Source organism: Pseudophryne corroboree, chromosome 8 (genome assembly GCF_028390025.1).
Source record: "Pseudophryne corroboree isolate aPseCor3 chromosome 8, aPseCor3.hap2, whole genome shotgun sequence".
Classification (NCBI taxonomy): Eukaryota; Metazoa; Chordata; class Amphibia; order Anura; family Myobatrachidae; genus Pseudophryne; species Pseudophryne corroboree.
The window spans coordinates 63,125,632-63,152,650 of record NC_086451.1 but is presented as its reverse complement, the minus strand read 5'-3'; the positions used below and the strand labels follow the sequence as shown (position 1 = coordinate 63,152,650).

General features: G+C 46.5%; 2 protein-coding genes across 3 annotated transcripts in view; both read left to right on the top strand.

Annotated features, from left to right (window-relative positions):
• Positions 1–16,541, top strand: part of LRRC8A (leucine rich repeat containing 8 VRAC subunit A) — a 28,058-nt gene extending 11,517 nt beyond the window's left edge. The window contains exon 4 of the mRNA XM_063936502.1: positions 9,482–16,541. Coding sequence (XP_063792572.1) covers positions 9,482–9,757 — 276 coding nt within the window. The 3' untranslated portion in view covers positions 9,758–16,541. The remainder of the gene's footprint in view (positions 1–9,481) is intronic.
• A 3,759-nt stretch (positions 16,542–20,300) lies between these two features.
• Positions 20,301–27,019, top strand: part of PHYHD1 (phytanoyl-CoA dioxygenase domain containing 1) — a 98,801-nt gene continuing 92,082 nt past the window's right edge. The window contains exons 1-2 of one of the 2 annotated variants that reach the window (XM_063936501.1): positions 20,343–20,428; positions 26,368–26,431. Coding sequence is in view for 1 of the 2 variants with exons in the window: in XM_063936500.1 (XP_063792570.1) it covers positions 20,396–20,428 (33 nt within the window). In the remaining variant the exon portion in view is untranslated. Of the gene's footprint in view, positions 20,429–26,367; positions 26,432–27,019 lie in introns of both variants that reach the window. The other variant, XM_063936500.1, reaches the window with a different exon arrangement.

Below are 27,019 nucleotides of genomic sequence, written 5' to 3'. Positions count from 1 at the left end.
TAACCCTCCGGAGGGGGCATCACTGGGTGCTGATGCTGGGTACCGGGAGGCCCACTCCTGGCCCCCCCAGCATTACTAGATGGCCCCTACATTCTGTAAACTCCAGTACAAAGGGGGGATAGGAAGAACCAGCACCCTGGACCCCAGTGCTGGTAACACCGGCGTGCTGCACTGCCGAGCTACATGGCTGCACACTGGAGTAGGGGGGAATCCAACTCCCCGTACCTCCAGCACAGAGAGAGCTCCAGAATGCACAGAAGCCCAGCGTATGAAAGTAATAATGTATATATGATATATATTGTAAAATAAGGCACTGCAGCCTGGGTATGTGGAGCTGGGTGCAGGGCACAGGCTCAGTGTATATTCAGATAAAGGCACTACATATGTTAAGTATAATTTAAAGGTACATGTGTATTTTAAGGTGAAAATGCACTTACTGTTTGTTTGTGTCCCAGGGGGGAATCTAGGACTTTGTACAGGCTGCTGGACTTCCCCAGCCCTCTCCCACAAAAAATGGAATGCCTTCCCAAATAGCCTCCAAGCTGGGAGCTGCATGGAAAGGCAGAGGAACAGCTCGGCTTCCCAACAAGCTGAATGTTATCCTGGAGCTCCATAGGGGACCCCCCTCGGTCAGCAGGAAACCCTGCCAGGGGGTCTGGGCTGCCCATCTCTGGAGCTCCGTTTCAGGCTAGAGATGGTGAGCTGGGTCCCCTGGCAGATTCCTGGAAGTAGTTTAGGCTGGAAACTTCCCCCAACCCTAGACAGACCGACTCCTGGGAGGTGACTGAAACGCCAGGGTGGGACAGGCACAGGGGGGTGACCACTCCCCAGTGTCCATAGAGGACAATAGTAACTGTGCATGTGGCCAAGGCATGCACAGCACATGATTGTACAACCATTGGTTGGAAAAAGAACAAGGCGGGCTTATCCCCAGTAGTATTGTGGATTGGAGTAAGGTAAAAGGAGGGCAAAAGCCCTGTGTAAGAGGTAACATCTCACTTTATACTGTTGTGAACATCTTGTTGGGTGCTGTTCCCCTGGAAACAGGGAGGGTCCTTCTCAGGACTTGATTTGAGAGAATAAACATCTTTTGCCTCAAGACGACGACTGCCTTCCATCTTGCGACACCCAGGAGTGCCCAATAGCAGTCCGATTCTCCGGCTGTCCAGGGTACGAGCCTATCATCTCCATGTTCCGCCTTCCACCACGCTACTGTGCAGAGGCCTGGTCAGTGACCAGTGGGGTTTGACGCATGCACAGCAGCAAGTGGTTTGCCAGGTGCCAACGGTAGAAGCCTGAGCAGAAACGTGGCTCCAGGTGCCACAGAAATAAGGAGCCTGGTGGTGGCAGCATTGTACCTGCCCACTGTGCAGTGGGTGGAGTCAGTAACAGGCGGTGACTGACTGTGGGAATCCCTTAATTGGCCAGGTCCCGTATGACCAAAACCCATTCCGAGACCGCTGGATGCAGTCAGTGAGGGCTAAGAAGCGTCCGGTCACAGTCCGGTTGGGCGCCCAAACGGGTCACTTTTCGCGCATTTCATCCTGCCACCTCTTGTGGTAGCTAGCTGAAATGGACTTCTCAGCACAAAGGGTAATGCCCGCTCCTGCTGCCATCATGGCTGGGAGAGTAGGGACGTGGCTCACTGGCATCAGCCACTCCCGGCTTTCATTCCCGTTATGTCCCAGCCTGGGCCGCTTACCTGGAGGAGAGGGAGGCGGTGCAGGTGGGGTCCGGTCCTGGGAGTGCTGCAGCGGCGGATAGAGAGGAGTGCCCTGCTCTCACAGCATTGATGTACCCCCCGGATCCCCCAACGGCTGGCAGCTCTCTCCCTCACACTCAGACTGAGGGCTGCACGAGCTGCTGGGGAGGAAGGAGGGAGGGTAGGCTGCTGGAGATGAGGAGGAGGAGGACCGGCGGCGAGGTCAAGAGACTTCTCGCGCAAGTAGGCAGCAACAGAACTGCGAGGCAGACTTCCCCAGTCACCACACCATTCATCCTGGAGAATGGTCACTCCACCAGGAGGGACTTTAGCTAATTGTTGGATGTATGGGATGCCAGACATTGACCTCATGGCCTCCTAGTTGAACAAAAAGCTTCCTTTGTATGGGTCAAGCTCAGAGGACTCCACCTGTGGAATCTGTACCACCATTTGTCTGTTGGAATGAATACTTCAACGGGTTCACCGGGAGCGTCTCCTAGTCATTCTTGTGGCTCCAGACGGACTCCACCGACAGTGGTACACTGTCCTTCAGGGAATGCCGGCGGAGGTTCCCTATAGTCTTCCCCTGCGACAAGACTTAATCCATCAAGGCCCCTATCGTCACTGAGATTGACCTCATCTGGCTTTGACGGTGTGGTTGTTGAGACTTTAATTTTCCAGAACATGCTCTAGTCTTGTAAGCAGGTAAATTCACAGATCTACTATCAAGTCTTGCAACATTGCATTGTAAGCGTCAGAGACTCTTGATGGCTGTTTTTCATCCACTGTCTTTTGTCTCTTCTTCAGGAGGATCTGACGCAAGGGCCTTCTTTCAAGGGTCAGGTTTTCGGCCTTGTTGATCCCTTTTCTGAAGATATTACTATACCTACCATTCCAGAAATACAGACTTTCTTTACATCCCACCTATATTCCTTCTTGGGATTTAAATCTTGTGTTGGACACCCTTCAGAAAGTTCCCTTTGACCATCTGGAGATTGTGGATTGCGATACCTTGTCTTAAAGATCACTGTTCTTCTAGCAACTGCTTCTGCTAGAAGGGTTTAGAAATTGTCCGCCTTGTATTGTTAAGGGCCGTATTCACGGGCCGATTTGGGGAGAGATGTGTGCTGAGCGGTTCGCTCAGCACACATCTCTCCCCCTGCTCAGCACAGCACGATGTGTGCTGAGCGTGCGGGGGGAGACAAGGGGGGGGGGGGGGCGGGGGCGCTCATTTCACCCAGCGGGTGAAGTGAGCGACCTGCTAGATTGGCCTGCATTCTGGCCAATCTAGCTCCAGCGATAGCGATGCGTGGGGCTGCGCATCGCTATTGCTGTGAGGGTTACACACGGAGTGATCGCTGCTTAAAATCTAAGCAATCTAGTCAGATTGCTTAGATTTTAAGCAGCAATCGCTCAGTGAGTACCCCCCTTAAGGCTCCTTTCATCCTTTTTTATTCTTATAAGGTGGTTGTTAGAACCTCGCCTTCCTCTTTGCTGAAGGGGATTTCTTTGTTTATTCCTCGGTACAGCTAGCTTATTCAATAACTGAGGTCTCATGGAGGTGAGAGAGGTTACAGGTAGGCAGAGTTTTCAGTTATCCTTTTAGTGCCTATACTCCTGGCTACCCACGGTCAATTCAGTGTATTCCGAAAAAGGGATTTTACAGTGAGTAGAAAATGGTTGTTGAAGAACTGGATACATTAATGAATGACACAGGTTGGAAACTTATTTTTGACTTTTGAGATAAGTGTTAACTAACTTATCTGTAATGTTTAAGCAGTTTCTAGCACATTCCTGTAAAGTCCTTAAATAAAAATAAAAAAAAAGCCAGACTGATTCCTTAATATTAATAGCAGACCAACATGATAGGACAATGAATAACTTTAAATTGACTGTTTCCATTTTTTACTCAAGTTCTCGAAGTTGACCACCCTGGTGCTTTAAAAATCTGTATCCACATTATATCGACAGCTTAGCCTACAGCAGGGGAAAAAGTTGCAACATTCTTAAATTCCTTCCCTAATTTTTTGTTTAATAGGGTCAAGATCATTGTAATTAAATTTGTGCTACATCCTTGGAAAAAGTCATATTAAAGTATAGCCAGCACTGCCCCACCATTTGATGGCTGTCAGAACAGATCTCTATAATTAAGAATAATATTTTGCTGCTGCCGCGGCGGCACAGACGTCGCGTCGCCATAATTCAGAAATATTCACTGATGCTTTCTGATATATATGCACAGCTGTAGGGTTCTCTCTGGTGTTGTATTTATTTTTATTTGCCCCCCCCCCCCCCCCCATTAATTATTTTTCTTGATCACATTGACTGAAAAATTTTCTACTTGCAGAATTTGACCGCATACCATGGCTCCAGCCAGGGGCGTAACCAGAACTTTGTGGGCCCCATAACAACATATTTAAGGGGCCCCTGTCCCAATGATTCTTGAGAGACGCCTGTCCACAGCCGTTATTAATTTTATGCCCCATAATGGTGCCCTAGTTCATTTTCTGAATCATAGTAGTGCCCTAGTTAATATTATGCCCCATATTAGTGCCCTAGTTATTTTTATGAGCCTTCATATTGTAGTTCATTAGATTACATGATGCCACATTGCAGGGCTGCCAGTACACATTATACCGCACAGTATTCCCAATTCGGGTGTAGTATGGTATGCTGGCGGCCGGGCTCCCGGCTGCCAGCATACCGGCGCCGGAATCCTGACCGCCGACATACCGACAGCTGGGCGAGCGCAAATGAGCCCCTTGAGGGCTCGCCACGCTGTGTGCACGGTGGCGTGCTACATGCACCAAGCTGTCTATTCTCCCTCCAGGGGGGTGTCGTGGACCCGCAAGAGGGAGAAAAGGTTTCGGTATGGCGGGTGTCGGGATTCCGGCGCCGGTACATTGTGCGCCGGGATCCCAACAACCGGCAAACTGAAGACCACCCCCTAATTCACATTATGACAATGTCCCCAGTTCATATTATGTCACATTACATTGCCCCCTTGTTCATACTGTGACACATTAGAGTGCCCCACAGTTAAAATTATGCCAGATTAGTGCCCCTTTACCCTACACACACCTCTCACTGAAAATGTTATGTCACACAGTTTAGGCTGGGCAATAGGTCAGACCCAATTGCTTCACAGGCAAATCTGGGATATTGGTATGCAGCTTTATAACCTAAGTCCAGGCCCCATAAGCCTTTGGGCCCCATAGCAATGGCAACCCTTGCACCCACTATAGTTCCAGCTTCACCTCACTGGCCTATTAGTTCTAACTGGTTATGTACTATACAGTGCAAGGGCATTCAATCATAGCATATTATAGCTGAATATAACACGAGCAGGTATATATAATTCAGTACTTATTGCTGGAAAATGCAAACTTAGTTATTCTGCATTGAACCAGCACCTAGTAATTCTGCTGAAATTAGTCTGTTCACGAAATGGGGGGAAAAAAATACCTCCGGTCATTAAGTGGAAAAACACAAAAAGCCAGATGTTAATATATCACTGCTAAGTAACACAATAATTGTTTGACTCTTAAGGGCTGGAGGATTTTCTGTAAAAGGCATTTTAATAATTAATGCCTTTCAATTTTTGTTAGTGAAGCCGCAGTGCGTAGTTTGAGCGTTGTCCGGGACTTTGCTGTAAAAACGAGTCTGAACAGTTCTCCGAATAATAATCAATGCTGAGTTTTGTTCTTCATCTTTATTAAAAGAAATTGTAATTCATTCTGTTCAGGAACCAATGCGGGTAGTAATCTTTAGCAGGATGGTGGCTAAAACCACACAGATTTTAGGATTAGGTTGGACAGAGACTGTAAATGTAATAATGGGTTTTAACGTTATATTTAGGGCGCGGTTGTAGAATTTCATGTTTACATGTAAGGACTATGCACTTACAGTAATCACCTTGTTATCTGACATACAGTAGGAAGTGATATGATAATTATCCTGACCTAGAAGCAGGTCTATTGTGATATGGCCAAACCTTTGATAAGTCTGTGCATTTCAGGGGGTATTCCTGTAGTGTTGAACTATCTGAGGGGGTTTATGAAAGAAACGGTTATATGTTCAAACAGATTGTGTTTTAGACAAACTGATTTAAATGGTTTATGTATGAAAGGAAAGAGGACCTCTCTTAGCTCCTGTGAATGGCCCCTATATACTACGATGAGGTATCGCATGCGTTCCGTCGCATGCAATACCCCTTCAACTTCCCGCCAGCCACTCCTGGGCTCGCGATAACGTTAAAGCACATCATCGCACAAGCGACAGTGCCAGATCTTACCTGCTGCAGGTAACTTCTGAAAACCCTGCGTACGGCCTCCGGGAGTGCATCTCGGATTGTAATTGGAAGTGGTTTACTTACTCGCAATACGTCTGCCCGATGCGTTGATATCGTGTCAAACGGCACAGTATCGCTCTAGTGTATGGGGGCCTTAAGTTGTATTTATGTATGTTTTGCGAGATGAGATAGTTGACTGATTGGTATGCTAGTCCTAGAGGTCCGGTCAGGGCTATAGCCTGTTGTGTTGTGTCCTCTTGATATAAAACAGGGCCTGTGAGCCGTGTGTGTGTGTGTGTGTGTGTGTGTGTGTGTGTGTGTGTGTGTGTATCCTCTGGCTGTCAGAGAGGAGAAAGCGCTTGCAGAATAATCTGTTTGCTGTTGTTATCATTTGAACAATAAATTCTGCATGCTCCAAAATGCCTAATTTATAAAAGACAGGTGTGTGTAGTTTAAATGTATCAATTTCGAGCCAAACAATCTGGCCTCTCATTGGCCCTCATTCCGAGTTGTTCGCTCGTTATTTTCCTTCGCATCGGTGCGATTTTCCGCTAAATGTGCATGCGCAATGTTCGCACTGCGGCTACGTCAAGTAAATTTGCTAAGAAGTTTGGTATTTTACTCGCAGCATTATGAGGATTTTTCTTCGTTCTGGTGATCGGAGTGTGATTGACAGGAAGTGGGTGTTTCTGGGCGGAAACTGGCTGTTTTATGGGTGTGTGTGAAGAAACGCTGCCGTTTCTGGGAAAAACGCGGGAGTGGCTGGAGAAACGGGGGAGTGCCTGGGCGAACGCTGGGTGTGTTTGTGACGTCAAACCAGGAACGAAACTGACTGAACTGATCGCAGTGGCAGAGTAAGTCTCGAGCTACTCAGAAACTGCTAAGAAATTTCTATTCGCAATTTTGCGAATCTTTCGTTCGCAATTCTGCTAAGCTAAGATACACTCCCAGAGGGCGGCGGCTTAGCGTGTGCAATGCTGCTAAAAGCAGCTAGCGAGCTAACAACTCGGAATGAGGGACATTGTTGCTGGAAACAGAGGTCATTGAACAATAGGGAAACTGCAACATTCTGGTTTTCAGGTGATATTGATTTACAGTATGTTGGTTACTGGATAAGTGTAGGCTTTCTACCCCGGTTCTGCCGTTTGCTTAAACCACTCTCAGCACACACATTACCCTCTATCAGATACATGGGATAAATTGAAGAATTACTCATCCTGAACCATATTTGGAAACATCCACACTTTCCTTATTAATTTTTTTATTTTTATTAAACGTTTCTTGTATAGCGCAGTAAATTCTGTTATGCTTTCCAATTGGAAACAGTGATAACCTAAAACAGAACAATTGCAAACAACAGTGAAAAAGCAAGACTGGGCTATAACAGACAGTCATAGAGGTAGGAAGGCCCTGCTCGCAAACTTAGTCTATAGGGAAGTAGGCATTGATACACAAGGATAGGTATTATATATTGCATAAAGGTCCACCAGATTGCAAAGGTTCTTAGTGGGCTGTATGATTTGGTCACACAGCAATGTTGGTGCAATTTGGTTAATGGCCTTGTGTGTGAGTAAAAGTATTTTATATTGAATATGGTAGAATACAGGTAACCAATAAAGGGACTGACAGAGCGGATCAGCAGATGAACGTCTAGCGAGGAAGATTAGCCTCGCAGCTGCATTCAGAATGGATTATAGGGATGAGAGTCTTTTTTGGTAAGACCAGTAAGAAAACTATTGCAATAATCAATGCGGGAGATAATGAGAGCGTGGATTAGAGTTTTTGCTGTGTCTTGTGTAAGATGTGGTCGTATTTTGGATATGTTTTTGAGATGCATGTAGCAAGATTTAGAGACAAATTGAATGTGGGAAACAAAAGCCGGGTACACACAAGGTGATGGGGAATGCACAGCTATGGACGACTTTATCGTTGAACGATACAGCGTTCAACAATATAGTGCGTACACACTGGGGGTCATTCCGAGATGATCGTAGATGTACTAAATTTAGCACCGCTACGATCATTCACACTGACATGCAGGGGGACGCCCAGCACAGGGCTATCCCACCCCGCATGTCACTCGTTTGTACAGCAGGGAATTGGCATATAATTCCTTGCATTGTATAACTGGGATAGTACTGTGCAGCTGCATGCCTTGGGATTCTGATGTCTTCTATATCCCATTTGAATGTAACTTGGCAGTGTATCATAGCAAGATATAGTTGCGACATACCGTAACTTATTGTCACCGGTCAGTCTAGCGGTGTGTGCTGCAAATTCCAGTGCTCTTGGTCTAATAATGAACACTCCCAACGGCACCCTCGCAAGAGTTCTGCCTACTGATCTCTCCCTCTGGTCTTCTGTTCCATCCTAGACCTGATCGCCCCCCATTCCTTCCACCACCTCTCTGGCCGCCATCCCCTACAGCAAGACTTGTTTCAGGCATAAGGATGAGCACTATGTGTACTCCCCCCCCCCCCCCCCCCCCCCCTCCCCCTCCATATCCCACCTCCCCTTGCATTGAGGTTGTATGTAATGCACGGACGTTTCAAACATCCGTGCGCCTTACTCCTTTTACGTGTAGACAGTCATAAGAAATGAATTTTGGTGTATCTGCTTTACCGCTGCTGAAGTCTGTAGGTGTGCATTGCTGCTGTAGATGTACAATCGGTGTGTAAACATGTTAACTCCCGTTACATAGGCAGAACATTTTATTAGACACTTGTTGGGGAATTTGCGTCACGCTTCTGATAACAATGGCCACTTTAAAGAAAAACTTTGCGAGGTTCTAGATTTTGTTTCAGAGAAAGGGACAGTGGCGATGTGAGCCTACAAAGGCGCGTTTGATAACTGAAAACAAAAGTCTCTATTTTTGCAATATAAAAAGGACAAATGCAAGGTGAGACATGTTACAGTGCATCACAGCGGAGATGGCTGCTGTTCCGCAGAATAAATATTTACTAGACTGTAGATTATCATTTCCTAATGCTGACCTCATATACGTGGTTACATTGCAGACTATATTCGGCAGATGAGATGTACCACAAAAATCATAATGTTCCCATCTAAATTGATTGGGTCATCATCGAGCCTGTTGGTAAAGTGTAGTCAGTGTATGGCCGCAGATGACTTATAATCAGCCAAACACGCTACCGGTGCCAGTTGGTAATTATTTGGGTGGTAATGCTATATTTAGCTAAATTGGACACTGATCCCGTCACTGGGTAACCGACTGTGTGTGTGGTCATTCTGCCTTTGTCAGTAGTAATCAGTGAGATGATAGGCTGCACTTTCGCGTATACTACTTCCGCACGTGTTTATTTTGGGTGGCAGGAACTGTTAACAATACTGTTATACTACCATTAATATAAGAACGCTATTCATATTCCAGCTGTTTGTGTTTTATGCTTTTTGGCACTGTAAGTAGCCATTATGACTTTATTTGCAGATAAACTAATCCAGTCATTACATTTATTTTCCTCCGACAGATTGAGAACCTGCCCCCAGAGCTTTTCCAGTGCAAGAAACTGCGTACCCTGAACCTAGGGAACAATGCCCTGCAGTCTCTCCCTTCCAGAGTCGGCGAACTCACCAACCTGACGCAGATGGAGCTGCGAGGGAATCGGCTCGAGTGCCTCCCCGTGGAGCTGGGAGAGTGCCATCTGCTGAAGCGCAGCGGACTAGTGGTGGAGGAGGACTTGTTTAACACCTTGCCGCTGGAGGTGAAAGAGAAGCTAACAAGAGCAGACAAGGAACAAGTGTGAGAGACGTTGCGGAGTCATACAAAGCAAAGGATGTCCAGGGAATCCCCTGACCCCTGCCAGAGGCTCCTGGGGTCCCTAGTATATGACACTGCACCACGTCCTCTGAAAGGGCACTAATGTCTCACTAAAATACCCGACGTGGGTTCTGATAAATTGTTACAGTGATCACCGAACAAATGTACCTGAAATTCTGCCTCTTTGTAGTATTTACCGTTGCAGAGGGTCTGCACATTGACCCCCCCCCCCCCCAAAGAAAAGGAAGCCTCTTCCCATTCCTGTTTTTCACAGACTGCCGTTCGCCGCTTTAGTTTCACTGTCACAAATTCCATCTCCGGCTTCTTCCTGTACTGTTATTTTTAGACTGGTTTTATTTGCTTTCCTATTATTATCTCCATCTGTACCAATTATTATAATTTTTTTATTTAAGTTTTGCTTTTAAATGGCCTTGTTTTGCATGATGGGGGACTTTGAGACACACATCTCCTTTGAGCCTTATTTTTTTACATCTTCCCCCTCCTCCTGTTGCGCTGTTTGGTCATTCCATGCAGAGTGGACCACTGTGCCAAAGTAGGGAACAATACATACCCACGTGCCCTCGGCTCTGAACGTTAGCTGCCTTTCCGTTATAAAATGCAATGTAAAGTCGTAATAACAATCGAGTAACACATGTACATTTTATTTTTGCCGTAGAGGGGCAATGCTTACAGCTGTATCTTTGAGAAGCTCTGTTGCCTACATACACGTTGCAAAATCTATAAAATATAGATGTAGGGATTTGGGCTACAACTTATAGAGACATCTGCGGCCCACTTGATTACTTCACTGCAAGCCGTGGACACTGCTGTGCATACAGGCTACTCTGCCTGGCTACACTGTGCTGTAGGGAGTGGCTGTGGTATCAGGACTCTTATCACCTTGCGTGTCATGGATGGGTCTTGTTTCTGTCTGCTGTAGACAGGTGGGGGGATGCGGAAGCTGAGATATGGACCATATGTTCACACTAAAAAAACAGTTACTTTTTACCCAGCAGGCAGTGCAAGAAGCATGTTGCAGCCACAGAAGTCAAGGGGGCCATTTTGTGAGCTGGCATGCTAGGGTATTGGTAATATGGGAGAAATAAAGTTATTTCACTACATTCATTTCACAGTTGGCGTATTCAGCAGGCCAGTATTACCAAAATATGCTTTTATTTTACATTTTTAATAAATGGCTTCAAAACAGCCATTACATGTGTTTTTATGGTGCCCACATGACAGTGTGGACACTTGGCCTTGTCACTAGAAGACCACAAACCACTTTGCCTTAGTGTGTGTATTTGTACTTTTTTTTTTTCAAACTATTGGGGTACAAATCATGATCTGTGAGTTTCAGGCAGCTGTGAAATGTCTACAGTTTGGCTGCTAGATTTACAGTGCATCTGGAAAGTATTCACAATGCTTAACTTTTTTTAGATTTTTGCAAATTTATTAAAAATAAAAAAAAACTAAGAAATCATATGTACGTAAGTATTCACAGCCTTTGCCATGAAGCTCAAAATTGAGCTCGGGTGCTTCCTGTTTCCACTGATCATCCTTGAGATGTTCCTACACCATAATTGGAATCCACCTGTGGTAAATTCATTTGATTGGACATGATTTGGAAAGGCACACCTGTCTATATAAGGTCCCACACTTGATAGTGCATGTCTGAGCACAAACCAAGCATAAAGTCAAAGGAATTGTCTGTAGACCTCAGAGACAGGATTGTCTCGAGGCACAAATCTGGGGAAGGGTACATAAAAATATCTGCTGCTTTGAAGGTCCCGATGAGCACAGTGGCCTTTATCCGTAAATGGAAGAAGTTCAGAACCACCAGGAGTCTTCCTAGAGCTGGCCGGCCGTCTAAACTGAACGATCAGGGGAGAAGGACCTTATTCAGGGAGGAGACCAAGAACCAAATGGTCACTCTATCAGAGCTACAGCATTCCTCTGTGGCGAGAGGAGAACCTTCCAGAAGGACAGCCATCTCTGCAGTAATCCACCAATCAGGTCTGTATAGTAGAGTGGCCAGGCGGAAGCCACTCCTTAGTAAAATGCACATGGCAGCCCGCCTGCAGTTTGCCAAAATGCACCTGAAGGACTCTCAGACCATGAGAAACAAAATTCTCTGGTCTGATGAGACAAAGATTGAACTCTTTGGTGTGAATGCCAGGCGTCATGTTTGGAGGAAACCAGGCACCGCTCATCACCAGGCCAATACCATCCCTACAGTGAAGCATGGTGGTGGCAACATCATGCCGTGGGGTTGTTTTTCATCAGCAGGAACTGGGAGTCTGGTCGGATAGAGGGAAAGCTGAAAGCAGCAATGTACAGAGACATCCTGGATGAAAACCTGCTCCAGAGCGCTCTTGACATCAGACTGGGGCGATGGTTTATCTTTCAGCAGAACAACGACCCTAAGCAAACAGCCAAGATATCAAAGGAGTTGTTTCAGGACAACTCTGTGAATTTCCTTGAGTGGTGCAGCCAGAGCCCAGACTTGAATCCGATTGAACATCTCTGGAAAGATCTGAAAATGGCTGTGCACCGACACTTCCCATCCAACCTGATGAAGCTTGAGAGGTGCTGCAAAGAGGAATGGGCGAAACTGCCCACAGATAGGTGTGCCAAGCTTGTGGCATAATATTCAAAAAGACTTGAGGCTGTAATCGCTGCCAAAGGTGCATCAACTAAGTATTGAGCAAAGGCTGTGAATACTTAGGAACATGTGATTTCTTAGTTTTTTTATTTTTAATAAATTTGCAAAAATAAAGAAAACTTTTTTCACATTGTCATTATGGAGTATTGGGGGTCATTCCGAGTTGATCGCACGCTGCAGTTTTTCGCAGCGCAGCGATCAGGTAACTACTGCGCATGCGTATGCACCGCAATGCGCAGGCTCGTACGGGTACAAAGCAGGTCGTTGCTGACTGATGGATTTAACGAAGAATCCAGCCGATCGCAAGGAGATTGACAGGAAGAAGGCGTTTGTGGGTGTCAACTGACCGTTTTCTGGGAGTGTTTGGAAAAACGCAGGCGTGTCCAAGCGTTTGCAGGGCGGGTGTCTGACGTCAATTCCGGGACCAAAAAGTCTGAAGTGATCGCAAGGGCTGACCTACTCAGAAACTGCACAAAATGTTTTTGCAGAGCTCGGCTGCAAAGGCGTTTGTACACTTCCAAAGCGAAAATACACTTCCCTGTGGGCGGCAACTATGCGTTTGCACGGCTGCTAAAAACAGCTAGCGTGCGATCGCCTCGGAATGACCCCCATTGTGTGTAGAATTTTGAGGGGGGAAAAATGTATTCCATTTTAGAATAAGGCTGTAACATAACAAAATGTGGGGAAAAAGTGAAGCGCTGTGAATACTTTCCAGATACACTGTAAGCCGGCAATAATAAAAAAAAAAAGCAAAAAAAAAAATATTTTTAAATATTGCTGCTTTAAAGCTACCTCCTACATTGTTTACCGCTTGCAGTTTGCGACCTATTCAAATTATTATATGTACCCCACAGTCTTTTAGTGACTGGCTGACAAATTACAGGGGGGGACCCTGCTTTCTGATAACCCAATGACCCCACACATACTTTTTTTTGTATTGTGAACCAAGACAGATGTTCGTGGTCAAAATCTGATTACGGCTTGATTGCACATAATTATTTGGCATTGCAGGCCAGGATAGATTTTACTAAAAATAAAAAATACCACTTTCACATAGAAAGTGGTTGAAAGGTTGATAACCCATTTTTTTTTTCTGGTCCCAGCCTGTGCCCCCTTTCATACAGAAGAAAGAATTGCTGGGTCAAGTATTTGGACCCGGTAATTTTCCAGGTCACCCCCGGACCACCTTATGTGCGAAAGGGTCAACCTGGGTTGCAATTCCCGGGTCTCCGGCCCTTGTGGAAAGCTGGTTCGAAGTCCTGGAATTTTTTTTATCTGGGTTGACCCTGAAAAAGTGCACCTTAATTGCCCAAAGTGGTGGAATATAATAATTTAAGTAGTGTACGTACACATAAGCTATGAGCTGATTGAAGAGGCGAGTGGATGATGGTGTTATGTTCCATTTAGAAGAAACAGATATTTTGAGTTAAATATAAATAATTAGAACTTTTTGAATTGACCTAAGCACATATTGACCACATATATTGACCATATATATTGACCACAGAATATATCCGTAAATAGATGGGTATGTGTCGTTGGATAGACACAACTTAGGTCGACCATGGAAGGTCGACATGCATTAGGTCGACAGGGATAATAGGTCGATGTGTACTAGGTCAATAGGTCGACATGAGGTTTTTTACTTTTTGGTGTCGTTTTCTCTGTAAAGTGACGGGTAAACCCAAATTAGTGCACCGTGTCCCCTCGCGTGTTACCTTTCCAATCATAGTCTGCGTGGATCGGTAAGTATGAAAAAATTTGAAAAACTCATGTCCACCTTTTGACCTGTCGACCTAATGGCATTGTCGACCTAAGTTGTGTCGACCTAATGACCGTAACCCAAATAGACTACCAGTATTTAGTATAACATTGTTACTATGATCCTTAGGTCATAACGCGTACATCCATTTAAAAAACACCATCATTGTTACACCCCTTCATCCATCCATAGCACCTTTTCCTCCTATGTTGATATGGCTCAGAGACAAAATGCCACTTTTTTCTGTATTATGCTCTCCGATGAGTAAATGTGTGGGGGCACCCAGCTTGAGCGCGCAGTTTGCAGAGAAGTTTATTTAATGAACTGCAATTAGTCAAAAACGATTTTTGCGGGGGGATTTAAGTCAATGATCAATTATCTGTGCACATTTATCCAATTTTTTTTTATTTTTTTTTTACAAGTCTAAGGGACCAATTTATCACAGTGTGATAAAAATCGGACCAATCCAGAATGCGATAATTGAGTACATGGCATGCATGAATCAATAATTGCAGGCAGGGACACAGCTTGCGAGAATGCTCTGTCCCTGCGAATTCACTCTGCAGCATTATACCGCTAGTATGTGCTACTCATGTGCTGCCATCGGGCCTCCCGTCCCCTCGCGACGACCTTTCCCCCATGCGCTGCAACCTCCCCACTGCTGCGCATACTCCCCTGCTCTCAAGGATCGGTGCTTCGGGAGATCCTCTTCCTGCTGTGACCCACAGTGCTGTAAAGTGAGCTGCAGCTTCGCAGCAACTTTATTACACCGGGGGTCGCGCAACAGCGCAGGAGGACCCACTGACCGGCAGCCCGCATCGGTCCTTTGGTCTGGTAAGGATGATTTTACACATAGCTGATCACACTGTCGGTTTCTTGCACATCTTTCTCTGTCAGCGGGCAGAGAAAGCTGTGCAGGAGGCAGGAAATTGCAGTAAGCCCTGTGATTACGCTATCTGAAGATAGCGTTGTTATTATTACAGGACTCGCTGCAGTATTTATTTCCCTTCTTTTTTTTTTTTTGTAAATTCAGCCAGATCTCTTTTCCCATACTTATTATGGAAAATGCTATCTGGTTAATAAAAGAAAATGAGAATTAAAGGGTCTGGAGCAGTTTTTCATGAAAACTACTCCAAAAGCCTTTTAATACATTCAGGTGATGCTAAAATAAAGTGAAAAGGGCGTGAAAACACATTATTTTAGAGAAAAAAAAAAAGTTTATAAGTCTGCCCCTAAATTAATCCCCCCCCCCAAAAAAAAATTATTGTATTTCTTTCTTTTCTTTTTTTTACAGTATCTACTTCTAAAATCACTATCTGAGCAAATTGAAAGCTAGTAGTCTTTCTTTCTTACTTTTTTTCTTTTTCCTCCCCTTGCTTATCCGTAATGAGCTGGCGCAGAGCTGTCAGGACTACGCCCCAATCACAAGCGTGAAATGCCCTCATTACAAAAGCCACAACATGCAAAGCTGCAACTATCTCAAGGTGTGTGTTGGTCTACACCAGTACAATATGCGCCAGGTTTACATTAGGCATGCGTTTTATGCTTTTAGCCATTTGTTTAGCTTGCATACACTATTAGGTTTCAATGACCCTTAAAAACCTTGTCTAATCAGATGCATATTACCTTCTGTACATGCGTCTTTTCCGGTCTGCATGTGAACGCAATTGCGCAAACTATTCTTATGTAATTGAAACCCCCTTTCATCCCCATCCCATCTCTCCAGGCGTAAGATGGAATAAGTTCCAGAATGATGCAATTCTATATGGACATGTATATGTGTGGCTGCTCTACTGGGCTTGCACAAGACCATTCTACGCAATGTTGGCTACGCCAATTCTCGCATCTCATTCTATATCCATGCACTCCAGAAAATGACGCTGTTACAAATTGGCTGAGCAGAGTGTTATAAAGCTGGTCACGTCATTTATTTGTGGATGGGGTAAATACAAAACACATTCTCCGTGATACCTTTTTTAGTGGCTTACATCTGCAGCTGATTTATTTTTATTCTTTTAACTGCTAATGTAGATTTGAATCGTATTTATTTGTTTTACTCTATGCTTTATCAGCATCCGCAATGTGCCTGTTTTATAAAAGCCTGTCATCCAAAGAGTTGATTTTATTTTTGGCTAAATTGGCGTATAAATGTCTTCCATACTTTGCATATCTAAAGTATAGTACTTTTTTTTTTGCTTGTATGTTTGTTTTAACTTGTTTCCTTTAGTCACCTGCATCAGGTTGCATTTGTGTGCCCTTATTTCTTTCTCCCTCCTTAAAGTTTGACATTTATTTGTACTTATTTCTATAAGTGTGAAATAAAGACTACACCCGTTATTTTGTGAAGATGAGCTGTATTTTTGCATTAAAGCCAACACCCATACTGCTTGCTCGGTCAAAGGTTTAAGGGCATATTGCTTTTCTTTCTTTTTGACTATTTATAGGAATTGCTTACAGCAGGCGTTCCCATCCTCATCAAGGCCCGCTAACAGTCCAGGTTTTAGTGATTATCCATGCTTGAGCATAGGTGACTTAATTAGTACCTTAGTTAGTTTGATTTAACCATCTGTGCTGAATCCTGGGAATCACTAAAACCTGCACTGTTACGCCGGGTACACACTAGGGGATTTCAGCCTAAAAAATAAACGATAACGACATAAATTCGTTATCGTTTATTTTTAGGCTGAAATTGTCCATTGTGTCTGGGGGTGGTATTGATAAACGATGCGGGATCCGGTCTTTAGGTCGATCACTATTGGTCGACATGGTCACTAGGTCGACACATGAAAAAGTTGACAAGAATTTTTCCCTTTTTTTTTTCCCTTCATTTTTGGAACTTTTTCATACTTTATGATCTACGTGGACTACAATGGGGAATAGTAACCTGTGTCGAGCGCAGCGAGGCACCTTGCCCGGACACTAGCCATGCGAGGAGATACGGTGCACTAATTGGGGTTCCCGGGCACTTTACGAAGCAAACAACACCTACAAAATAAAAACTCATGTCGGCCTTTTTCAATATCGACCTAATGACTGTGTCGACCTAGTCACTGTCGACCAATAGTCGTCGACCTAACAGCTGTCGACCTAGCTACTGTCGACCCTATGATCCACACCCAATGATGCGCGCTCCCGCACGTCGTTCAGTGATCAACAATGTCAGGCTGAGCTGCATGTTTGGTAATGCCGGCGGTGACTTCAGTGTGAACGGTAACGTTCAGTATGTACGCGCTATATCATTCATCGCCACCATTTAAGCATCACCTAGTGTGTACCCGGCTCTAGTGTGATCTGAGGACCAAGGTTGGGAATGAGTGGCTTACAGCAATACACACACTTGTATAATGTCTTTCAAGGCGCCAAGGACTGAAGAAGATTGAGTTAAGGCTGACAACAACTGATAGTCCGGACTTCTACCAGACGGGGTCCTATGTAATAGCCTGTGTGATGCAGACTGTGCTGGAAATCCTGTGAGTATGTCCGTATTTTTAAAACGGCAATCATTTATAAGGCAAAACCAGGTTGCTAAATGCCTGCGGCTTTAATAAATACTCGCCGGAATTCCCGCACAGCCTGCATCTCACAGGCTATTAAACAACACAAGTTCCTTAAATAAAATTTTACGTTTCGTCCATACTTGCCTACTCTCCTGGAATGGCCGGGAGTCTTCAGAAAATCGGGTGACCCTCCCGGCCCCCCGGAAGAGCAGGCAAGTCTCCCGATTTCAGGGGTCCCCTCTGCCCGGCCGCCCACTTAGCGAGTAAAGTGGGCGGTCCGGGCAGGCGATGACGCGATTCTTGTCTGTACGTTACGTCATTGCCCGCCCTTCTGCTGAGCCGACCTGGCTGCTCTCTCCCGGAGAGAGCAGCCTAAAAGTCGGCAAGTATGGTTTCATCTGATGCATGTCATGGCAAATTTTACCAGCTGCCTTTTCATAGATTTAGTTGCCATATGTCATTTTTTGTGTTTACACCCCTGGCCTACTGCAGGATGATTGGAGATCAGGGGTTTCACTAACTATATCACCGGTAGTGTTTGGCATTTGGGCAAAATGAGCTTCCTGTTTTGGGTGTATGTCTGCCTGTTGGATATTTATTGGCATTCTCCAAAAGCATCATTAGAGTTTATTTGGAGGATTCACAACACAGGGGGGTTATTCACAGTTGTTAGCAAACCGAAAAAGCACACTAATGGGCAAAACCATGTTGCACTGCAGGTGGGGCAGATGTAACATGTGCAGAGAGTTGGGTGGGGTGTGTTCAAACTGAAATGAAACTGAAACGCAGCCCATATTTAGTATGCACAGACACAATATATCTCACCTAAAACTAAAGCTCTCTGCACATGTTACATGTGCCCCACCTGCAGCGCAACATGGTTTTGCCCAATTGCTAACTTTTTGGTTTGCTAACTACTCTGAATAAAGGTGGGTACACACTGATAGATATATCTGCCCGATCCGTCTGGGAGTGACGTCATGAACTGGGCGGGTGTGTACACACGCCCGCCCAGTTAAGCTGTCAATCACCGCTGCAGCATGTTTACGGGCGGCCGTACACACAAGCGATGCGCCTATATATCGGTAGATATATTGGCCGTCGGCTGTGCTGCAGGGCCGACGCGATACGTCTGTGAACGACTGAGTTCACAGACATATCGCCCATACACACTGGTCGACGGAGCTGCGATATATCGGCCAGTGTGCAAAGTTGCACGCACTCAAAACACTTGGTGAAGCAGCTGGACCAGTGCAGAGTTAAGGGCCCAACACACTGGCCGATAACATTGATCGAGAACTCGTTCATATCGGTCAGAGTGTAGGCACCAACGATGAACGATGCACGGCCCCGCGCTCATTCATTGTTGGTGGCGGATCGATTTATGCATGCAGGCCAATATGGACAATTTCGTCCATATTAGCATGCATGCATATGGAGCCGGGTGATGGGGGGAGTGAAGAAAATTCACTCCCCCCGCCTGCCATATCGGTCGCCGGGCAGCTCAGTGGCGGGTCGCCTAATGTGTAGGGCCCATTAGATTTGGGTTGGGTGTGTTCAAACTGAAATCTAAATTGCAGTGTAAAAATACAGTATTTACCCTGCACAGAAACAATATAACCCACCCAAATCTAACTCTCTGCACATGTTATATCTGCCCCCCCCTCCAGTGCACATGGTTTTGCCCAAATGCTAACAAATTTGCTGCTGCGATCAACTCTGCATTACCCCCCATGTTTTAAGGATTTCCATGCTTAAGCACAGGTGACTTCATTTGTACCTCAGTCAGTTATATTATACCATCTGTGCACAAGCATATATATCCTGAAAACTTAATACTGTAAAGCGCCCTACCCACTGGGCGACAGCAGCAATTTGGACGATGAATGATGATCGTTATCGTCCAAATTTGTTTGCATTTCAAAACAATGGAAAACCAACGATGAGCAACTGCGGGGCCGTGCATCGTTCATCGTTGGTGCATACACACAGAGATATGAATGAACGAGAACATTCATATCGCCCTGCAACATCGCCCAGTGTGTAGGGGGCATTAGGGTGCCTTGAGGACAAAGGGCCTAATTCAGACCTGATCGCAGCAGCAACACTGTTCTCTAATGGGCAAAACCATGTGCACTGCAGTGGGGGCAGATATATCATTTGCAGAGGGAGTTAGATTTGGGTGGGTTATTTTGTTTCTGTGCAGGGTAAATACTGGCTGCTTTATTTTTACACTGCAATTTAGATTGCAGATTGAACAAACCCCACCGAAATCTAACTCTCTCTGCACATGTTATATCTACCCCACCTGCAGTGCCCCTACTTTTACCTATTGGTCTGCTGCCGCTGGCTCTTTACAATCCCCTGGTCTTGATTATTTTGAATGCAATTGCATCTCCTGGTGTATTATGATATGACTAATTTTCCACTAATTCTTCCTATTCTGACATTGTTTTCATTACAATAAAAGGTAACATTAATATTTGTCTTTCTCACAAACATCCAGTTTTATTTCTCCACAAATAGACTTCAGAATTACAAAAATGCGATTGTTTTAGCCAAATGGCTTGTCAGTGGGTCAGCTGACTGCGGTCACGTGACTAGTGCAGGAATGCAGGGCCTCTTACTTATCTAGCTTCATCTGCTGTGTAATCTCCCATCCTCCTCTGGGCAGGAGGTCACAGGCAGCTGGTATTCTTCAGCATGGCTCTGGTGACAGAGGAACAGATCCAGAAGGTGAGAGAAAATATAAAGTATATCTACCTGTACAACTGGATTCACCTGCGCTCTAGGTTTAAGTTAAAGACTTTCCTGTTAATTCTGAAATATGCAGAGAATCATAGCAGCAGCTGTGTAGACACGGATTAATTCAACGGGGGTTACTTATTAAGAGTAATGTTCAGCAAGGAATAAGCATTTGCTTCGGAAAATCACTTTTCTCTGACGTCCTAGTGGATGCTGGGAACTCCGTAAGGACCATGGGGAATAGCGGGCTCCGAAGGAGACTGGGCACATCTAAGAAAGAATTAGGACTACCTGGTGTGCACTGGCTCCTCCCTCTATGCCCCTCCTCCAGACCTCAGATAGAATTCTGTGACCGGCCGAGCTGGATGCACCCTAGGGGCTCTCCTGAGCTTCTAGAAAAAGAAAGTATTTGTTAGGTTTTTTATGTTCAGTGAGATCTGCTGGCAACAGACTCACTGCTTCGTGGGACAGAGGGGAGAGAAGCGAACCTACCTGCTTGCAGCTAGCTTGGGCTTCTTAGGCTACTGGACACCATTAGCTCCAGAGGGATCGAACACAGGCCCAGCCTCGGTCGTCCAATCCCAGAGCCGCGCCGCCGTCCCCCTCGCAGAGCCAGAAGAACGAAGAGAAGTGGAAAAATCGGCGGCTGAAGACTCCTGTCTTCATTAAGGTAGCGCACAGCACTGCAGCTGTGCGCCATTGCTCCCTCTGCACACCACACAATCCGGTCACTGATGGGTGCAGGGCGCTGGGGGGGGGGGGGGCGCCCTGCGCAGCAATTAGAGTACCTTACCATGGCTAAAAGCACATAATACAGTGTATAACTGTATATGTGCATAATCCCCCGCCATACAATACATATAAAAGCGGGAGAAGTCCGCCGAGAAAGGGGTGGTGCTATCTACCGCAGCACACCGGCGCCATTTTCTTCACAGCAACGCTGGAAGACAGCTCCCCAGGCTCTCCCCTGCAGTATCCAGGCATCAAGGGTTAAAAAGAGAGAGGGGGCACAAAATTTAGGCGCAAAAAACTGTGTAAAAAAGCTGCTAGGGAGAAATCACTCAGTACAAAAGTGTTACTCCCTGTGATATATAGCGCTGTGGTGTGTGCTGGCATACTCTCTCTCTGTCTCCCCAAAGGACTTTGTGGGGTCCTGTCCTCAGTCAGAGCATTCCCTGTGTGTGTGCGTGTGTCGGTACGGCTGTGTCGACATGATTGATGAGGAAGATTATATGGAGGCGGAGCAGGTGCCGATAAGTGTGATGTCACCCCCTGCGGGGTCGACACCAGAGTGGGTGGATATGTGGAAGGTTTTAACCGACAGTGTCAACTCCTTTACATAAAAGGCTAGATGACGTACAGCAGTGGGACAGCCGGCTTCTCAGCCCGTGCCTGCCCATGCGTCTCAAAGGCCATCGGGGGCTCAAAAACGCCCGCTAACTCAGATGGCAGACACAGATGTCGACACGGAGTCTGACTCCAGTGTAGACGACGATGAGACAAATGTAAATTCCACAAGGGCCATCCATTGTATGATTACGGCAATGAAAAATGTGTTGCACATTTTTGACATTAACCCAGTTACCACAAAAAAGGGTATTATTGGGGAGAAAAAGCATCCAGTGGTTTTTCCCCCATCAGATGAATTGAATAAAGTGTGTGAAGAAGCGTGGGGTTTCCCCGATAAGAAAATAGTGATTTCTAAAAAGTTACTGATGGCGTACCCTTTCCCGCCAAAGGACAGGTTACGTTGGGAGACGTCCCCTAGGGTGGATAAGGCGCTCACACGCTTGTCAAAAAAGGTGGCACTGCCTTCTCAGGATACGGCCGCCTTAAGGGAGCCTGCTGATAGAAGCAGGAGGCTATCCTGAAGTCTGTATATACACACTCAGGTATTATACTGAGACCTGCAATTGCTTCAGTGTGTAGTGCTGCAGCAGCTTGGTCCGATACCCTGTCAGATAATATTGAGATTAGACAGGGATACTATTTTGCTAACCATAGAGCATTTTAAAGATGTGGTCTTATATATGAGAGATGCACAGAGGGATATCTGCCGGCTGGCATCTAAAATTAATGCAATGTCCATTTCTGCCAGAAGAGTATTATGGACTCGGCAGTGGACAGGTGAAGGCACATGGAGGTTTTGCCTTATAAGAGTGAGGAATTGTTTCGGGATGGTCTCGCGGACCTAGTATCCACAGCAACAGCTGGGTAGTCGACACCTCAGGTTTCCTCACAGCCTAAGAAAGCACCGTATTATCAGGTACAGTCCTTTCGGCCACAAAAAGGCAAGTGGGTCAGAGGCGCTTCCTTTCTGCCCAGAGGCAGGCGAAGAGGGAAAAAGCTGCACCAGACAGCCAGTTCCCTGGAACCAAAATACTCCCCCCGCTTCCTCTAAGTCCACCGCATGACGCTGGGGCTCCACAGGCGGAGCCAGGTGCAGTGGGGGCGCGTCTCCGGAACTTCAGCGACCAGTGGGTTCGCTCACAGGTAGATCCCTGGGTTCTACAAGTGGTATCTCAGGGATACAAGCTGGAGTTGGAGGCCACTCCCCCTCGCCGTTACCTCAAATCTGCCTTGCTGGCTGCTCCCAAAGAATGGGAGGTAGTACTGGACGCTATTCACAAGCTGTACTTCCAGCAGGTGATAATCAAGGTACCCCCCCTTCAACAGGGGCGGGGTTACTATTCCACGATGTTGTGGTACCGAAACCAGATGGTTCGGTGAGACCCATCCTAAAATTAAAATTCTTGAACACTTATATAAGGAAGTTCAAGTTCAAGATGGAATCGCTCAGGGTGGTTATTACAAGCCTGGAAGAGGGTGTCCGCATGTACCCACCTCACCAGGAGTACCTCAGGTTTGTGGTACAGGACTGTCATTACCAATGCCAGACGTTGCCGTTTGGTCTGTCCACGGCACCGAGGGTATTTACCAAGGTAATGGCCAAAATGATGATACTCTTTAGAAAAAAGGGAGTTATAATTATCCCGTACTTGGACGATCTCCTGATAAAGGCGAGGTCCAAGGAGCAGTTGCTAGTCAGCGTAGCACTATCTCAGGAAGTGCTGCATCAGCACGGATGGATCCTGAATATCCCAAAGTCGCAGCTGATTCCCGCGACGCGTCTGCTGTTCCGGGGTATGATTCTGGACACAGAACAGAAGAAGGTTTTTCTCCCGGAGGAGAAGGCCCAGGAATTATCATCTCTGGTCAGGGACCTCCTGCAACCAAAACAGGTGTCGGTGCATCACTGCACGCGAATCCTGGAAAAGATGGTAGCTCTTACGAAGCGTTTCCCTTTGGCAGGTTCCATGCGAGGATCTTCCAGTGGGATCTATTGGACAAGTGGTCCGAATCGCATCTTCAGATGCATCGGTAGATCACCCTGTCACCAAGGGCCAGGGTGTCTCTGCTGTGGTGGCTGCAGAGTGCTCATCTTCGTGAAGGCCGCAGATTCGGCATACAGGACTGGGTCCTGGTGACCACGAATGCAAGCCTCCGAGGGTGGGGGGCAGTCACTCAGGGAAGAAAACGTCCAAGGACAAAAACTTCCTTGCATATAAATATTCTGGAACTACGGGTCATTTACAGTGCCCTGAGTCAAACAGAATACCTGCTTCAAAAACAACCGGTGCTGATTCAGTCAGACAACATCACGACTGTCGCCCATGTAAATCGACAGGGCGGTACAAGAAGCAGGATAGCAATGGCAGAAGCCAAAAGGATTCTTCGATGGGCGGAGAATCACGTGATAGCACTGTCAACAGTGTGCATTCCGGGAGTGGAAAACTGGGAAGCAGACTTCCTCAGCAGACACGACTTCCACCCGGGGGAGTGGGGACTTCATCCAGAAGTCTTCAAGCTGATTGTACACCGGTGGACAGGATGGTGTCCCGCCTCAATAAAAAGCTAAAAAGATATTGCGCCAGGTCAAGGGACCCTCAGGCGATAGCTGTGGACGCTCTAGTGACACCGTGGGTGTACCAGTCGGTTATGTGTTCCCTCCTCTTCCTCTCATACCCAAGGTACTGAGGATGATAAGAAGGAGAAGAGTAAGAACTATAATCATTGTTCCGGATTGGCCAAGAAGAGCTTGGTACCCATAACTTCGAGAAATAATCTCAGAGGACCCATGGCCTCTGTCGTTCAGACAGGACCTGCTGCAGCAGGGGCCCTGTCTGTTCCAAGACTTACCGCGACTGCGTTTGACGGCATGGCGGTTGAACACCGGATCCTGAAGGAAAAGGGCATTCCGGCGGAAGTCATCCCTACGCTGATTAAAGCTAGGAAGGATGTGACCGCAAAACATTATCACCGCATATGGCGAAAATATGTTGCGTGGTGTGAGGCCAGGAAGGCCCCAACGGAGGAATTTCAGCTGGGTCGATTTCTGCACTTCCTACAGTCAGGGGTGACTATGGGCCTTAAATTGGGTTCCATTAAGGTCCAGATTTCGGCTCTGTTAATTTTCTTCCAAAAAGAACTGGCTTCACTGCCTGAAGTTCAGACTTTTGTTAAGGGAGTGCTGCATATTCAGCCCCTTTTTGTGCCTCCAGTGGCACCTTGGGATCTCAACGTGGTGTTGGATTTCCTAAAGTCGCATTGGTTTGAGCCACTTAAAACCGTGGAGCTAAAATATCTCACGTGGAAAGTGGTCATGCTGTTGGCTTTGGCTTCGGCCAGGCGTGTGTCAGAATTGGCGGCTTTGTCATGTAAAAGCCCTTATCTGATCTTTCATATGGATAGAGCGGAATTGAGGACTCGTTCCCAATTCCTTCCTAAGGTGGTATCAGCTTTTAATTTGAACCAACCTATTGTGGTGCCTGCGGCTACTCAGGACTTGCAGGATTCCAAGTTGCTGGACGTAGTCAAGGCCCTGAAAATCTATTTTCCAGGACAGCTAGAGTCAGGGAAACTGACTAGCTATTGATCTTGTATGCACCCAACAAGCTGGGTGCTCCTGCTTCAAAGCAGACTATTGCTCGCTGGATCTGTAGCACGATTCAGCTTGCACATTCTGCGGCTGGACTGCCGCATCCTAAATCAGTGAGAGCCCATTCCACGAGGAAGGTGGGCTCTTCTTGGGCGGCTGCCCGAGGGGTCTCGGCTTTACAACTTTGCCGAGCTGCTACTTGGTCGGGTTCAAACACGTTTGCAAAATTCTACAAGTTTGATACCCTGGCTGAGGAGGACCTTGAGGTTGCTCATTCGGTGCTGCAGAGTCATCCGCACTCTCCCGCCCGTTTGGGAGCTTTGGTATAATCCCCATGGTCCTTACGGAGTCCCCAGCATCCACTAGGACGTCAGAGAAAATAAGAATTTACTCACCGGTAATTCTATTTCTCGTAGTCCGTAGTGGATGCTGGGCGCCCATCCCAAGTGCGGATTGTCTGCAATACCTGTATATAGTTATTGCTTAACTAAAGGGTTATTGTTTGGAGCCATCTGTTGAGAGGCTCAGTTATTATTCATACTGTTAACTGGGTATAGTATCACGAGTTATACGGTGTGATTGGTGTGGCTGGTATGAGTCTTACCCGGGATTCAAAATCCTTTCCTTATTGTGTCAGCTCTTCCGGGCACAGTTTCCTAACTGAGGTCTGGAGGAGGGGCATAGAGGGAGGAGCCAGTGCACACCAGGTAGTCCTAATTCTTTCTTAGATGTGCCCAGTCTCCTTCGGAGCCCGATATTCACCATGGTCCTTACGGAGTTCCCAGCATCCACTACGGATTACGAGAAATAGAATTACCGGTGAGTAAATTCTTATTTTCTTATGGTTGCATGTGTGCTGGCGAGGCATTTACAGATACCAACTTCCTTACCTGACGCGCCGGTATACTGAATGTATATATTTCACACACAAACACAGAACATACTCCCCGTTTCACCAATTTTTGTCTGATCTGTCTGGCGTTATTTCTAGGCACTGAACCACCTGCGGACTGCTGGTGCAACTCCCCCCCCCTTCATTACCTGTACCCAGTGGCGCAAGTAGAAAAAATTTCTTACGGGTACTGTGTGCGCGCGCCGAAGGCGCGCACGTGCAAAAAAATGGGTGTGGCCAAATGCCACATGGGGCGTGGCCAATGGAAATGGGGGCGTGATACACATATGGGGGGAGGGGCAGATACACGTATGACCCCAATAGTGCCAGATACACATTGCCCCACAGTGCCAGATATACATTGCCCCACAGTGCCAGATACACATTGCCTCACTGTGCCAGATACACAAATGCCCCCAGAGTGCCAGATACACAAATGTCCCCAGAGTGCCAGATACACATTGCCTCACAGTGCCAGATACACATTGCCCCACAGTGCCAGATACACAAATGCCCCCAGAGTGCCAGATATACATTGCCTCACAGTGCCAGATATACATTGCCTCACAGTGTCAGATACACATTGCCCCACAGTGCCAGATACACAAATGCCCCCACTGTGTCAAATATACATTGCCCCCCAGTGCCAGATACAGAAATGCCCCCACAGTGCCAGATATGCCCCCAGTGCCAGATACACAAGTATGCCCCCAGTGCCAGATATGCCCACAGTGCCAGATATGCCCCCAGT